We start from the raw sequence: 14,461 nt of genomic DNA on the forward strand, positions 1-14,461 counted from the left end.
GGTACCCACTTCGGACGCGTCGAGCTCACTTGGGCAGGGACGCGCCGTTTCCCTCATCACCAGCACCGCACAACCAGATTTCAGCCTTGACGAGCCGGGACATACAGCATTCTTTACCGTGATAGCTTGCTACATCGGTGCCGCATCACGGATCGCGACGCCTTGATAATGCCCGCTGTTGAAACGCATCCAAGACACCAGCTCCAACGGAATTGATGTACGCTCAGACGCAGGGTTGACCCAAGTATATCAATTATCACGTCTTTACGGCATGATGGAGATGGCTCATCTTCGTGGTCTCGTGCTCGATGTAGGCGCCAGTAACGCTAACGTCATTCTCTGGACGGTACGTGCCTAGGCCCTCCAGCGGTGCGTACTTCTCGCACAAGTACAACATGTCGTTGTAAGCTCTGGGTTTCATCAGCTCGATTCTACACTCCTCCAGATGAATACTCACGTGGCTCTCGAAATACTACCCGGATGGCCTGCGGAATCGTTCAGATATATATGGATACTGTATAGTCGATTTCGATCGTCCCACTCATCTACAGGCTCGGACGGCTCGATATGGCGCTGATACAATCGCATGTATATCGGAGAATTGAAGTGACAGGCCCAAGACGCTCTCCAGGTGCCGAACTCCATCTCATTATGGGCATAAAAACACCCGGGGTCGAACAGGATCGTGTCGCCAGTTTCCATGTCGATGCCAACATTCTGTTCCCACAAATCACCGTGGATCAACACTGGCTCGATATTTCGACCATCCGACTGGAGAGCACCTAGGAGTCTTGGAATAACGACAGCGATTACCTGCTTGCAGGCAGCATCGAACTCTGGCCAATGACCGTTGGTCTCGTTGTCATATTTGATCACATCGTTGAGCAGATTGGTAAAACACGCCGTCCAGGTCTTCTCCCATTTTGTCGTCCGGACGAACTTGCCGCACACTGTTGGCACGTGGAATCCAAACATGCCAGTCGGAGATTTCCCTTCGATGTGCATTTTGGCAACTCTCTCCACAAGGCTTGCCGGCTCTGGGGCTGGCACGAGGTCCATGTCGTGGTGGTCCCCAATGAAGAAATAGAACTGGGTGCTACCATCTAGATACTTTCCCCATCCTGTCGCTCGAGGAACCAGACCTGGGACTATCTTGTTGATAGCGCATGCAGATTCGTACTCGCCTTCGACAAGAGCCTTTGAGCCCTGGCCGGTGGCGCACTGTGTGTTGCAACGATATGTCAGCAAGTACAAACACTCTCTACTCTACCACGACATACTTTGAGGAAGTAGCTCTTTGAGCTTTGGTCCGGAAGTATCACGTCAATCTTTGCTGTCTTCGTCCAGGCAGAAACACCGCAAGGCTCTGCAGATACGATCCTGGTACCGACAGGCATAGCTAACCCGTAGTGCTTAGTGTACGAAATCTGACGTCGGGGTTGCAGGAATGCCTACCTCTGGTCACAGCCCGGTGAATGCGAAACGTCCCTCCTATTTCGGTTTCCCATTCTAATGGATTCATCATGGCGAATATGAAAGACTAGCACGCGACTACGCGTAGGGGACCCGCACTTATGATATGTCGGCTCTCGAATAGCAGAGGGAACAGCTGATGGAAGCCTCGCATGCGGGTACGTTATCTTCTGCTTACGTTGGATGCTGAGATGGTGGCACGGGAGCAGCTTCGGTGTTCACCGCACGCAAGATGATTTGCGGGTCGGCAGCCACGAGCGGGACGTCGCTCCCGCCCTTGATACTCATCGATGTATCCGCCTCCCTTCCAAATATCCGAGTGACGCCACATTGCAGGCATCCATTAGATGGACCCCAGGACTGCGCCCTAATTGACAGGGCTGCGCGACTATGATTAGCTGGGTTGGCACTCCCAGACGACCGAACACTATCCCGCATGCAGCCCCCAACTTGAACGGCGACTAAGATTCATGCCACACACGACCGGTCAGGATTATGAGGCTTAGATGTCGCCACGCAATCAAAGTATCTCTAGGCACGGCTGTCGCGTATCCAAAGATGGTCGAGCCACCGTTCGCGAGAACCTTTGCCCAGGATGGTAAGTGCTATTGAACGAGTATCCAGATCGCACTCTTAATAATCGTATAGTTCTCGAAGCCCTTCAAGTTCCGTAATCTGGGTGGGAGAAGCCGGCGGAGAGAATCAGGCGTTGTCGACCCGTTGCTCCTGCCAGACCAGGAAGATGATGTTCGATCCTCGACAACACCTTCGCCGTCCCAGATGTCCGCGTCCCCAACTCACATGGCTTTGACTGGCGGCCAAGACCCTGGAGCTTTAGGATTGAACGTGGTATACACGCCAGACAATGGACATAAAGCCGACATCGTCTTTATCCATGGGCTTGGTGGCAGTAGCCGTATGACCTGGTCGAAGCACAAAAGCCCTGGACTCTTCTGGCCCTTGACCTTCCTGCCACTCGAGCCGGATATCTGCCTAGCGAGAATTCTGAGTTTCGGCTACGATGCCGATTTCACGAATGGCGGTAATGCTACTAACGTGATACTGGACTTCGCCAAAACTCTACTGTACAATCTCAAATATTACACAGATGTACAAGGCGAAAATCTGAATATGGGCCAAGTGAGGTCACCTTTCCATACAACGTGGCCTTTTCTAAAGCGCATTTTAGGTACCTTTGCTCTTCGTAGTTCACAGCATGGGTGGGCTCATCGTGAAAGAGGTAACACCATCCATCGATCTGGGCGTACCTGACTAACATTATACAGGCCTATATGCAAGGTCAAAACGATCCAGAGTACGAGAACATTGTCAAAGCCATTTCAGCAATCATTTTCCTCTCCACCCCACATCGGGGCACCAATTTGGCCAATGTGCTCAACCGAATATTACAGTCGACTCCTGTAACGAATTCCAAGCCTTTCATTTCTGAGCTGACGCGGAATTCGTCTACGTTGCAGAAGCTGAATGAACAGTTTCGTCACATTGCACCAAAGCTGAAGATCGTTTCATTCTACGAGACACAACCGACTTCGATCGGTTTGAAAAGTGCGCGAGTGGTAAGTGAACCACTGACACTATACACAATTTTAGCTTCATTGCTAACATGCGAAGATGGTGCTAGAAAGAGATTCGTCGCTGCTCGGATATCCTGGAGAGACATCCAACCCTCTGAACGCAGACCACCACGGTGTCTGCAAGTATGAGAGCCCTCACGACCCGAACTATATCACAGTGAGGAACGTTCTCAAATCACTCGTGAGCAAGTCAATATCGAAGAGTCAATCTGGAAGCCAGAGCGCACCGAGAAGGAGACGATCAAGGGATCTCAAAGCCATATTAGCTATCGCCGAGTTCCCCAACACCGACTACATCTTCTTCCGGGACCAATGGGTGCAGGGGACTAACCAATGGATTCATGGAGAAAAACGCTTCGTGGATTGGCTTAATCCTCACATATCCTCTCATCAAATACTTTGGCTGAAGGGGGCCGCGGCACGAGGAAAGTCGGTTTTAAGTTCGTTCATCATCAACAGCCTGATCGAGCGCGATTTCTGCTGTCAATACTTCTTTGTGCGGTTCGCAGATAGAAGAAAGCGCACTCTGAGCTTTCTCCTACGCTCAATCGCCTATCAGATTGCGCAACAGTTACCTGAATTTCTGCAAAAGATAGCGGAGGTTGAAAGCGAAGCCGTCGACTTTGAGGCTGCAAACCCAAGGACGATCTGGGATCGGATATTCAGGTCCATATTGTTCAAGCTCAGTCCTGGGAAAACACTTTACTGGGTCATCGATGGCCTTGACGAAGCTGATAATCCCAAAGCCCTGATAGACCTGCTCTCTGACGTTGCTGGTTCTGCGACACCTATCCGAGCCCTTTTGGTTAGTCGCGACACCACAGAGATAGCTGCTGGTCTAGAGCATACACCAAACACAGTCTTTCAAGAGACGATCACCATCGAGGGCCATGTGGATGACTTACGTTGCTACATTGACCGGGAACTCATCTTGCATGGTAGTAAGGGCTTCAGGGATGACATCATACAGCGTATCTTGCATGAAGCGCAGGACAACTTTCTTGTAAGTTTGATATCCAGTACCATGCTATGATTTTGCTAACCTCTCAGTGGGTGCGACTTGCGGTAGAGAAGATCAACTCGTGTCATACGCACTCCGCCGTCGAGCAAGCTTTTCACGAGTTTCCCCGCGGAATGGAAGCAATCTACGACCGGATGGCTGTTACCATCGCCGGGCACCAATCATCTGCTGACACCGCTCTAGCGTCAGCCGTTCTTCAGTGTGTCACATGTGCATTCCGCGCCCTCACAATAGAGGAGCTCTTGCAGGCATTAGAAGGTGACGCACATGAGTTCCTAGACATTCAAGACTCCATCAAGAATGTCTGTAGCGGGTTTGTGGTCATTGACAATGATGGCAACGTCGCGATGATTCATGAAACGGCTCGAGAGTATCTGCTTGGCGCCGACCGCCGACCTTTCCAAGTAGATCGACGTCAGGCACATGAGCAGTTATTCTTAAGCTGCATGCGATATCTCATGTCTAGCGGCCTTCGACCAAAACTTAATCATGGCGTACCAGATTTTGCAAGCTACAGCTCGAACTGGTGGTCATCCCATTTGGCAGCAGTGCCAGCCGGCAGTGAAGCCGTGGCTAGTGTCATAAACAAATTCCTGACAGGCCATTATGTACTGACGTGGATACATATCCTAGCAACTGAACTTCGACTTCGCATACTCATTCAGGCGTCGAAGAATTTGCTCGGCTATGTCAACAAGAGGAAATCCCAGCTTCCAGCCAGCATCGGAAAGAGGGACGTTGTGGAACTGGAGCAGGCCGAAGCCTGGGCAGTGGACTTCGTCAAAATCATTGGCAAGTTTGGCGCCATCCTGCGACGCAACCCCCCTACGATACACAAAACCATTGCTCCTTTCTGTCCGCATAACTCAGCTATCTATCAGCAGTTTGGTAGAACAGAGCAAAGGAGTCTGATGGTTTCCGGGATTTCGACACAGACATGGGACGACTCTCTCGCAAGACTGTCATTCGGCTTTGGTACCTATGCCTCCTTTATATCTACTGCGGGAAATTATGTCGCTGTACTGGCCGCCTCGGGAAAAGCGTCTTTGTTCGACACCTCCCTCTTTGAGGAGACAGCGACGAGTCCCATCAGACACGGTGAACGTACATACATGATGAAGCTGAACTCTTCCGGGACATTGCTCGTCACATACGGCTACAATACTACGAAGATCTGGGTAATCTCTACGGGAGACTGCATAGCGACAGTGGCGAACCCAGCGACAAGATCGCGTCCACTTGTCATCGCCTTTGTGAACAACAACAGAACGTTGTTAGTTGGGTCAGACGATAAGCAGTTACGTTCACTTGAAATCAACGAGCCATCGCCGACTTGGGATCTTGTCGCGAATTTTGAGGAAGAGGAGCTCGAAGGTCACTTCTTGAATGCCGCAAGCTACATGGCACTTAGCGGTGACGGCAGTTTGATGGCAGTCGCATACCGTGGCCATCCACTATCCGCGTGGGAAGTGGAAGGCCCTTATCATATTGGCCACTGCTGGCGCGCCCGGAAAGAAGTCGCGAGAGGCGAAGTCGCTGCAGCAAAGTGGCTCCCGCATTCTCCGCAAGTTCTTGGACTATACAATGATGGGGTAGTCTTCAGGTGGGATCCATACGGAGGTGAGCCCGAAGAGATCTTCACAGGCGCTTCAATACTCACTGTTAGCGGAGACGGAAACCTATTCGCAACAGGTGATGTACGGGGTGCGATCAAGATATATACCACCAGCACCTTCCACCTAATCTACCAACTTGCATCTCAAGACGCCATCCTTGGCTTGGCGTTTAGCGCTGATCACAGACGCATCTACGACGTGCGAGGCTACTACGGTAACACCTGGGAGCCTGCAGCATTGGTGCGATATGCGGAGAGTGCAATAAAAGGAACGGATACCGAAGGCGAGTCGGAAAGCTCATCGCAAGAGTCAATAACGCCTGTTCATACATCCCGGAGGATAGATGCGATCACCGTGCTCGCAGCTTCGCCAAACGGTCAGTACTACTGCTACGGGACTGAAAGCGGCCGCGTAATGCTATGCAACACCAAAGAAGTCGAGGCGACAGAACTGCATACCTCCAAAGGCTTCTTGAGCATCGAACAGGCGGCATGGAGTGACGATGGCCGTTACATATGTTTTGCCGACTCGGGCAAGAAGGTTTTCGTCATGGTTATGAGCAGGAGGAATGCATCAGGCAGTGGCAGTGTTGCGCAGCATCTATTCGAAGTCTCACTCAAGACCCTTACGGATGGGTCTATACAGCAGCTGCTGTTCCAGCCAGACTCGAGCCGTCTGTTCGTTGCTACATCAGCCACGCTCTGCACGATGTCTCTCCAGTTAGCCTCGGTAGTGCGCTCAGTACCCGCGCCCGAACATGACTGCAAGTGGATTGCGCATCCTCAAGATCCAGCGTTGATTCTTGGCTTTGGTCAAAACTCGGTCGTGATGCTATCGTGGGACTTGGACGATCGTGGCACGTATCGTATCGAGAGATCACTTGAGCCAGATACTTCAGCCATATCAGATCAAGAAGCTGCGGCAAGGACCGTGGAGCGCATATTAATCACGTCGGACAAGCTACATATCCTCGTTCAGATGTCGCGAAGCACCGAGTCCAAGTTAAAAGAATTCCTCTACTTCGCGACCTCATCATTTTCCACAAGTGCGAGCGTCGAGACTCAACCAGAAATGGCCGGCGACCATCGACAGATAGTCGTCCCCATGCCCCTCCCAGATGAAATGGCTTCTCAGATCGGTTTAGCACTGTCTTTCCTCAAACGCGATCGATTGCTCTTCCTGTCACGGAAGTTCTCTATCTGTTCCTGGGAATTTCCGTCGGAAGCTAGACTCGCGCAACCATCACAGGTCACGAATCAACAAGCCCATGAGGAGAAAGGATCCAGCGAGATATTTGCATTGCCAGCAGACTGGGTCAGCAAAGATTGTCTTGAATTATGTATGATTTGGCTCCAGGAAAGATCTCTTTTGTGCCCGCGGAATGGAGAGGTCGCAGTGGTGAGATGCTCAAGCTTCAGTTGAGCATGTACGGTTGATTATGTAGAGAGTGCTACGGACTATAGAGATGCTTCTGTCGCCATGCAGTTCCTTTGTGGTAATCAACGAGAAACAAGCATTGAGCAAGCAGGCATAATCCGCCCATGAAGGTGAAAGTTCCGCCTACGCCCATCGATGTTATCATTGGTTGCAGAAGTGATACTGTGACTGCTGCTAAGGCGCAGCGGACTATATTGCTAGAGGCTTGTGCAACTACCGGTGCTCGGTTATTCTTGTCTACGAGGAGCGTGTTGTAGATCTGCGCGGTCTTCAGCTCTCAGGCTCCGTATGGAGGATTCTTAGGAAGAAACTGACACTGAAGTCAAGTTGCATACAGAACCCTGTCACAAACTGCAGCACGAGTGGTATGGCCATTGGCTTCAGTGTTTGAGCATCAGTACAACTAGCGCTCGGGGATATGACGCACCTTTTGGTAATGCAACACCCACCCGTAGGTTACAATAGACGCAACAGCCATGAACATGGGTATCCAGATGACCTGCAGCCGAGCTTTCTCGACAGAAAAGCTGTCCAAGTCGTCTCCAGCGACCTTATCCGTGGACAAGCCTTGCGTGGTTCGCGCTTTGCGCCAGGCTTGATCCAGAAGCCGGCCAGACACGAAGGTAGATACAGCACCGCCGATACCAAAGGGAAGGTAGATGAGTCCGGCTTGGAACTGATTCAGATGATACACGTCGACGAACAAGGTTGACAGTGAAGCATTGATACAGGTGTGTACAACGTAAAGCAACCCGCAAGCTAGGATGATAATCGCGTTATCTAAACGTCGAAGTATCATGAGCGACTTCAGCGGATTAGGCATACGCCAAACTCGTGCAAGCTCAACTTCGCTAGCATCCCAATGACGCATGATGAGCGGAGGTGGCAGCAAGGACTTTATCGGCCGGACTGACCCATCTCTCACAATATTTCGCGACGTCTCCGGTAGACACAGCAACATAGCTGCGAGGCAAGATCCCGATATGATGCGCAGAAACCAATAAATCCAAGGCCAGCCAGCCACCGACGTGAGGCTACCGCCAAGGACTGGCCCGATGCTAGGTGCTGTTATTACACTGGCAACTATGAGCAATTCTGTGTCTTGACATTGGAAGGATAGACAGACGCGAAGGATACTAGTGCAGCGAAAGAGCCTCTTTCCGCGGGTGACGCAATGTCAACAACAACTCCGTATGCTATCGAGAACGTACCTGGCAGCGTAAGAGGCAGCCAAATTGACTGCAACGACACGTACCGGAAATAGCCAAAGCCTGCAACGCGCGAAGAGCAAGAAGCGCAGTATATGTCCTCGACAACGCAATAGCAAGGTTCGCGATGAAATATACTGTTAAAGTAACAGCATACACCGGTCGCCGTCCAAGTATATCTGCGGCATCAGCTACCAGCATGGGCGAGAAAGTGGCGACCGCCATGTACGTCGTCACGGTCAAGTCGATTTTGTTAACAGAAACTCCTAGTTCTTTCGATAACGTCGGAATGGTGGGGAAGTATATAAAACTGCTCAGCGTGGAAAACCAGGCTGCGTAAGATGCTAGCGCGACGATGCACCATTTTTCAGCTTTGGTGAAGACAGAGTAGCGCTCGGTGGTTTCGGTGGTGATGTCGCGATTACTGTCGGCGGTAACCTTTTCGCTGGACATGTCTTCTTGATGGAGCGAGTTGTTGAGAGGTATCAACTGCGCTTCTGGTATTGGGGCTGGTGCTCAAGGCCGGGGTACGAGGCGTTGTGACGTAGCGGCAGGCGGCGTGGTACACATGCGTTTACCCCTCGTCTCGATCGCTGCCAATAAGATAGCATTGCAGTACACAGAAAGTGATATTTTCATCGTTGACGTGGTCTGGTAATATTTTCTGCTAGAGCGTTGCTCGTTGCGATTCGAAGCTGGCTATCTGCCGCGAGCGCTGTTTACTTCTTCTCCACGGTACCCCTATCATTTAGTACAACGGCTCTAGATGCATTCGACGTGGTCTCACGATCATTTACTGTCTTGACTGCGTGTGGTTTAAGAGTGTTGCGAGCTTTAGTGTCCTGCGGCTACGGAGACTATAATGCGAAGGAGTCCCAGCGTCCTAATCGAATCACTTCACAGGACAAGGATGGCTTTCATCCTAGACATTTATTGGTAGGTAAAAAACGCGTCCCTGGGCTCGAAGCGCGTATTAAGTGGTTGCGCGTCATGGCCTAGCCGGCCCCGAACCAGGGTGGCGGGGCAGTGCTAGACAGCCATCACCAAGAAGGAAGCCTGGCACTGCCACACTTGCAAATCATTTACATTGGGAAGATGTTACGCCAATTGCTCCTTCTGGCTTTCATACTGCCAACGTTCATGTACCACACCAATGACTGATCACTAGGCTCTATAGCCACTCATCTTACCGCACAGCCACTGTGTCTCGCACCATCTGTCGGAGGTTACTTCGATCATAGGCGTAGCCTGATAACACTCGACATGCCTGTCGCGCAAAGCTTTCGATATCTGACCAGGTGAACACCGATTTTGCTATCACGACACGATGAATGACTGTTTACTAACGCCGAAGTGATTAGCTATGGGCGCGATGCACTGGCTGATTTGATCGATGCCCCAAGGAGACTGACGGCCAAGCGAAAAGGGCGCTGCTCTCCTAGTCCGGACCCCCCCGAATCTCAAGAAGCAACACGAGCCACTCACGACTCCCGCAATACATCACCACCACATCAGCAAAGACACTCTTTCGATAGGATAGATCGCATTCGTCAAATTCAAGAGGCAACCAATGCACCCACGCGAACGTACCGATACGGGCAACTCAGCGGAGTAAATTCAATCAGGTTACTTCGTTTTCTGCCTGACTGCGGTGATGAAGACATCCGCTGCACAATCAAGGAGTACGACGTTAAGTCAGAAAGTATCCCTTACATAGCGCTCTCCTACGTCTGGGGAGATGCTACGATCAGGCACCCGATTTCCCTGGACGGCAGAATTGCACACGTCACGTCAAATCTCAAAGAAGCTCTGACCCATCTAAGAAACGCGTTCCCGCATTCCGACTTCTGGATTGATGCAATCTGCATCGATCAAGATAACCCAAAGGAGAGAATTCACCAAGTAGGGCAGATGAGAACTATCTACAGCAATGCAGCTCAGGTGGTAATGTGGCTGGGTCCAGGAAATCGAGACATCGAGAAATTGAGCTTGATGATAGAGTCTCACTGGGATCACTGTCTCTCTCCAGACAATCTGAAGAATGACTGTTGGACCATTATAGGTTCCAGCGTCGTCGCCGCGGTGGTCTATCTCGTGCAAAACCCATACTGGTGTCGGGTGTGGATTATCCAGGAAGTCACTGCTGCCAAGAAACCTACGATCATGTGTGGTACTACATCCCTAGAGTGGCCCCGTTTGGGGCGATTTTTGGAGAGATTACGGTCCAATCACTTTGGTCATCCGGCGGGAATGGAATTACACTACCTCGACGGTATGTTGCCTATGATTCGTTTATACAACTGGAACCACAGTGTCACGCGTCTGGCGGCCGCCTTGTACTGGTCTTCAACGAGTTTTGCGACCGACGATCGCGACAAGGTGTATGCAATTCTCGGGTTAGTAGACAAAGGGGCTGGTCGGCTCCTCTCAGCCGACTATACGCTTTCGCCATGCAACGTATATTGTCTTGCCATTCGCGCGATGATGGTGGACTGCAAGGCAAGGAGTTGCTATCTCAACTTGCGGGAGGAGATGGATGAAGTAGCAGTGGAATGCTTAGATGACGCGCTTGAACAAAATCGAATAACAGCGGGTAAAGAGGTATGTCAATCTAGGAGTGGGCCGAAGAATTTCACGTTGACAGTATTCCAGAGTTCAGTCAAGCACGGAACCAGCGTTGATATAGGATGCAATGGCGAAGAGTGTAACAGTCTAGATGTAATGAGAGACACAGCACGCGCGCACAGTTCTCATAAATATAATTCGGCGGTGGGCATTTCCAAGGCTTCGTTGGCACGCCGTAGTCATGCCGTGGAAGATGCACCTTTGCACATTTTCTTCACGGTGTAAAACAGGCCTAATTTCTGTGACAAAGCGATAGGATCACAAACAACAGAATTTTTTGAAAAGGAACTGCTGAATACCTGATCATTGCTGAACTACAACAAAAGCCATCATCCGTTTCCGATCCAGTGCACTCTGTGACTAAACTTCTATCTCAAATCACAAGCTTTACTCCCACAACCGCATTTTGTTAGTTCTGCTACGCTCTAGTAAATCACAGATACCCTGCCCAACCCACCCCCTCAACCCCCTTCTTCAACACCACCCCAACAACCCACGACTCAACCACACTCAAAGCCCCCACCACAACCGCCGATGCCACCGCCCCCATACTCTCCCACCCCATCTTCCCAAACCAGCACTGCAAATCGAGAACGACCGGGCTATGAACCAAGAAAGCCGCATAACTATACTTCGCAACATCCACGGTCCCAACCATCCAGCGCTTACTCAGAAACGCCAAACGCGGGTTGTAAAAAGCCTTCAGAAGAAGCGAAGCGAGGGTCAAACCAGCGAATTCGTTGAAGAAGGCGTAGAGGAATGCGAGTAGGTTGGGACCACCGAAGATGAGTGGGACGATCTCGGGGAAAGACATGCCGGTGTTGAGTAGCGATTTGATGTGGAAGAGGCTGAGGGAGGCGATGGAGGCGGTGATGGTGCCGACGATACGTAGTGTGGATGAAGAGATGGCGTTCTGGAGCGAGCGGCCAGAGCGGTGGATGTAGATGCCGGCGGTGTAGTACGTAACGTATTGAGATACATACGCCAGCTGGAGGAACAACGGCCAGAAGGCTCGGCCTACGGGGTAGTAAAGTCGGATCAAGAAGGATGATGTCGATATCAGGCCTAGGGTAGCCAGAACGTAGGTCATACGGAAGGGTTGCGGCTCCCCCGGGGTGTCGGTAATTCCCACTTGGGATGGAGTCTTCGTCGACGGCGCGCTGGTCTTGACACCGCTAGAGGCAGAACCAGAGTCCGCTTTCTTACCCTGCGGCACCGCCTCGTGACGAGCAAAATACCCAGGCAGCACCCCAGCAAACACCGCATCAAAAACCAAAAGCGTAGCACAATACCAGACCGGCCCTCTAACCCCCCTCACACTCTTGACCCCCTCCCAAACCTCCCTCCCCACCACGCCCCATCCTTCTCCCTTCAACCTCCCCGCCAATATCCCCCTCACGAACCCCCCCCTCACTAGACAAAACACAAGCGTCGGCACACCCAACCTCCTCCACTTCTCGCGCAGAAACTGCGTTCTAGTTTTCTTCTTCGCGGCGATGGAGGAAAAGTACGCGGAGACAAGGAAGAAGGAGCCCATGAAGAAGGTTTGATTTGTGACGTTGAAGAGGACGAGAGCGGGGGAGCTGTTGGGGTAGTAGCGGGGGGAAGTGTAGGGCCAGGGGCCTGCACCACCGTAGGGGGTGGAGGCGTGGTGCAGGATTACGAGGGCTGTGAGGGAGGTGCGGAAGTTGTCTAGGGTGTGGGTGCGTGGGTTGGCCATTTTGGAAGAATGGTATCTTGAGAGGTGATGTGGTATCGAAGCAAGTCATTCTAGGAGGCGATTGCTGTCTCTTTTATCTTGCTCCATTCCATGTATGTGGTCATCGTTTTGGTGGTGCATGTAAGCAGCGGAGTATACACGCGTGAAGAAAAGTGGGGCTGGTGCCTTGTCGTGTAAGACGGAATAAACGAGACGGAATGATCATGGCACGGAGTGTTGATAGGCCCTCGTCCAACGCCATCTCGCGTGTTCTTATCTTTCTATCTTCAGGCGAAGTAGCCATTCATTTCCATTGCGACTACGAGCCGCTCCATTTGATTCTCTTCTGCTGTGCCTCTTCCTTTGCCGTAGCCCTGTTTGCCTGTCAGGCCTCGGCACACACTTAGGAACACCCGGATCTTTCCTCTGAGCTTTGCGTAAAGACCTTTGACACTTTCTTCAGTTTGTTGCGTGCTCGCATTCTGCATCTTCGCGAAGAGAAGAATGTGGTCGAAGATCTCTTCTACAAGCGCCATGATCTTGCGCTGTCGCTTTCGGAGCAGAAGCGCAAATAAGATACTGTCTAGGCATCTCTCGTGCGAATCGCGCAAGGATGCAACACCTTCCGTGACACGGACTCCGAGTTCGCCCGCTGCGTCTTCCTCATCTAGCCTCGTCTCGACGGTTCGGACCAAGGTGTCAAAGTCGTCCCATGGCTCTGCAATGCCGGTCTGGAAGACGTAGTTCGTGAGCGTTATTACGAAGTGATATGCTTCGGTCCTAAAGTAACGAGCGTTGCTATCTGCATACTCGCGTGGTAGATGCGAGACGACGAACAGCATGCGCAGAAGCCGCAGCAGGAATTTGAAGATGTAGTCGTACTTGTCTAGAGAGGTACTCGTGATCACTAGATTTAGCGGGGCTGGCGCTACGTACTGTAACCGCAGGAAGTCGAGAGCGTGTAACGCATCAGGGTCCATAACCTTCTCCTGTTCCGCCTCGGTGAGATTGCGAATAGCGAAGTTGAGCTGTCCGGGAAGCTCATCGTTATCTCTGTTGTTGAGAAGCGCGGTAGGTGCAGCTACAACCTCGTCGCCTTGCGTTGACTGGTAAAGCGTCGAGGAATAGTAGCTCTCACTGAGAACACCTCGCAGTGCCAATCGAAGCTCCGAACTCGCTGGTGGCCATGACGTTCGAGACCCTAGCTGCAATCCCATATGTACTCCGCTACGCATCCTTCCTTTGTGTCGTTCGGCACTCTCGCGGTCGGGGTCGAATAAGGCGGTTGCTAGTAGTGATGAGAAGACACCGTCACCTAGAAGGTGGTACTGCCGCTGCAGAGATAAGTGAAGTCGCAGCTGATGTGACCGAAAGAACAAGCGGATCGTGGCTGCGTTGACTAGTTTCGCTTGTGCGGTGATGAGTGGGCGGAACGACAAAGTAGATGCTAAAGACATGGGTGGCGAGAACGTATTGGATACGGCCTCGCCATCATCACTTGTTCTCTCTAGTGTCCTCTCTATGAGAAGCTGCAGCTCGTCTGGTAGCGCTCGAGACGACCAGTCCGGTGTGTCATCCATGCGCCGGATAGAGTCTTCAAAGTACCGATCGAGATCTTCAGAATTAGTCGGGACCTCAGTCGCAAACTCTGATTCCGATTGGGTAGAGAGAGCGGCTGTTTCGTCATGTGATCCTGTGCTGAAAGCGAGCAATGCTTGTCGCAGCCTCTCTTCGTACGCTTTTGCCTTTGACGCTAGTATCTCGATATCTTGCCATTGAAAGCCCCA

General features: G+C 51.6%; 3 protein-coding genes across 3 annotated transcripts; 1 reads left to right on the forward strand and 2 right to left on the reverse strand.

Annotated features, from left to right (window-relative positions):
- Window positions 1-256: 256 nt before the first annotated feature.
- Window positions 257-1,059, reverse strand: J4E92_005975 (uncharacterized protein; the record flags this gene model as incomplete). The annotated part of the gene is made up of 2 exons (XM_051497350.1): window positions 257-431; window positions 458-1,059. 2 exons carry the CDS (start codon window positions 1,057-1,059, stop codon window positions 257-259), a joined length of 777 nt encoding a protein of 258 aa, XP_051351997.1.
- Window positions 1,060-2,068: 1,009 nt separating this feature from the next.
- J4E92_005976 (uncharacterized protein) lies at window positions 2,069-7,141 on the forward strand (the record flags this gene model as incomplete). The annotated part of the gene is made up of 6 exons (XM_051497351.1): window positions 2,069-2,071; window positions 2,122-2,613; window positions 2,760-3,050; window positions 3,106-4,071; window positions 4,119-6,843; window positions 7,062-7,141. The coding sequence occupies 6 exons, from the start codon at window positions 2,069-2,071 to the stop codon at window positions 7,139-7,141; spliced, it is 4,557 nt and encodes a 1,518-aa protein (XP_051351998.1).
- Window positions 7,142-11,408: 4,267 nt separating this feature from the next.
- On the reverse strand, window positions 11,409-12,695 carry J4E92_005977 (uncharacterized protein; the record flags this gene model as incomplete). Its single annotated transcript, XM_051497352.1, has 1 exon — window positions 11,409-12,695. One exon carries the CDS (start codon window positions 12,693-12,695, stop codon window positions 11,409-11,411), a length of 1,287 nt encoding a protein of 428 aa, XP_051351999.1.
- Between the last annotated feature and the right edge of the window lie 1,766 nt (window positions 12,696-14,461).

This window comes from Alternaria infectoria, assembly GCF_024043175.1.
Source record: "Alternaria infectoria strain BMP 0036 chromosome Unknown scaffold_9, whole genome shotgun sequence".
Taxonomy (NCBI): domain Eukaryota; kingdom Fungi; phylum Ascomycota; class Dothideomycetes; order Pleosporales; family Pleosporaceae; genus Alternaria; species Alternaria infectoria.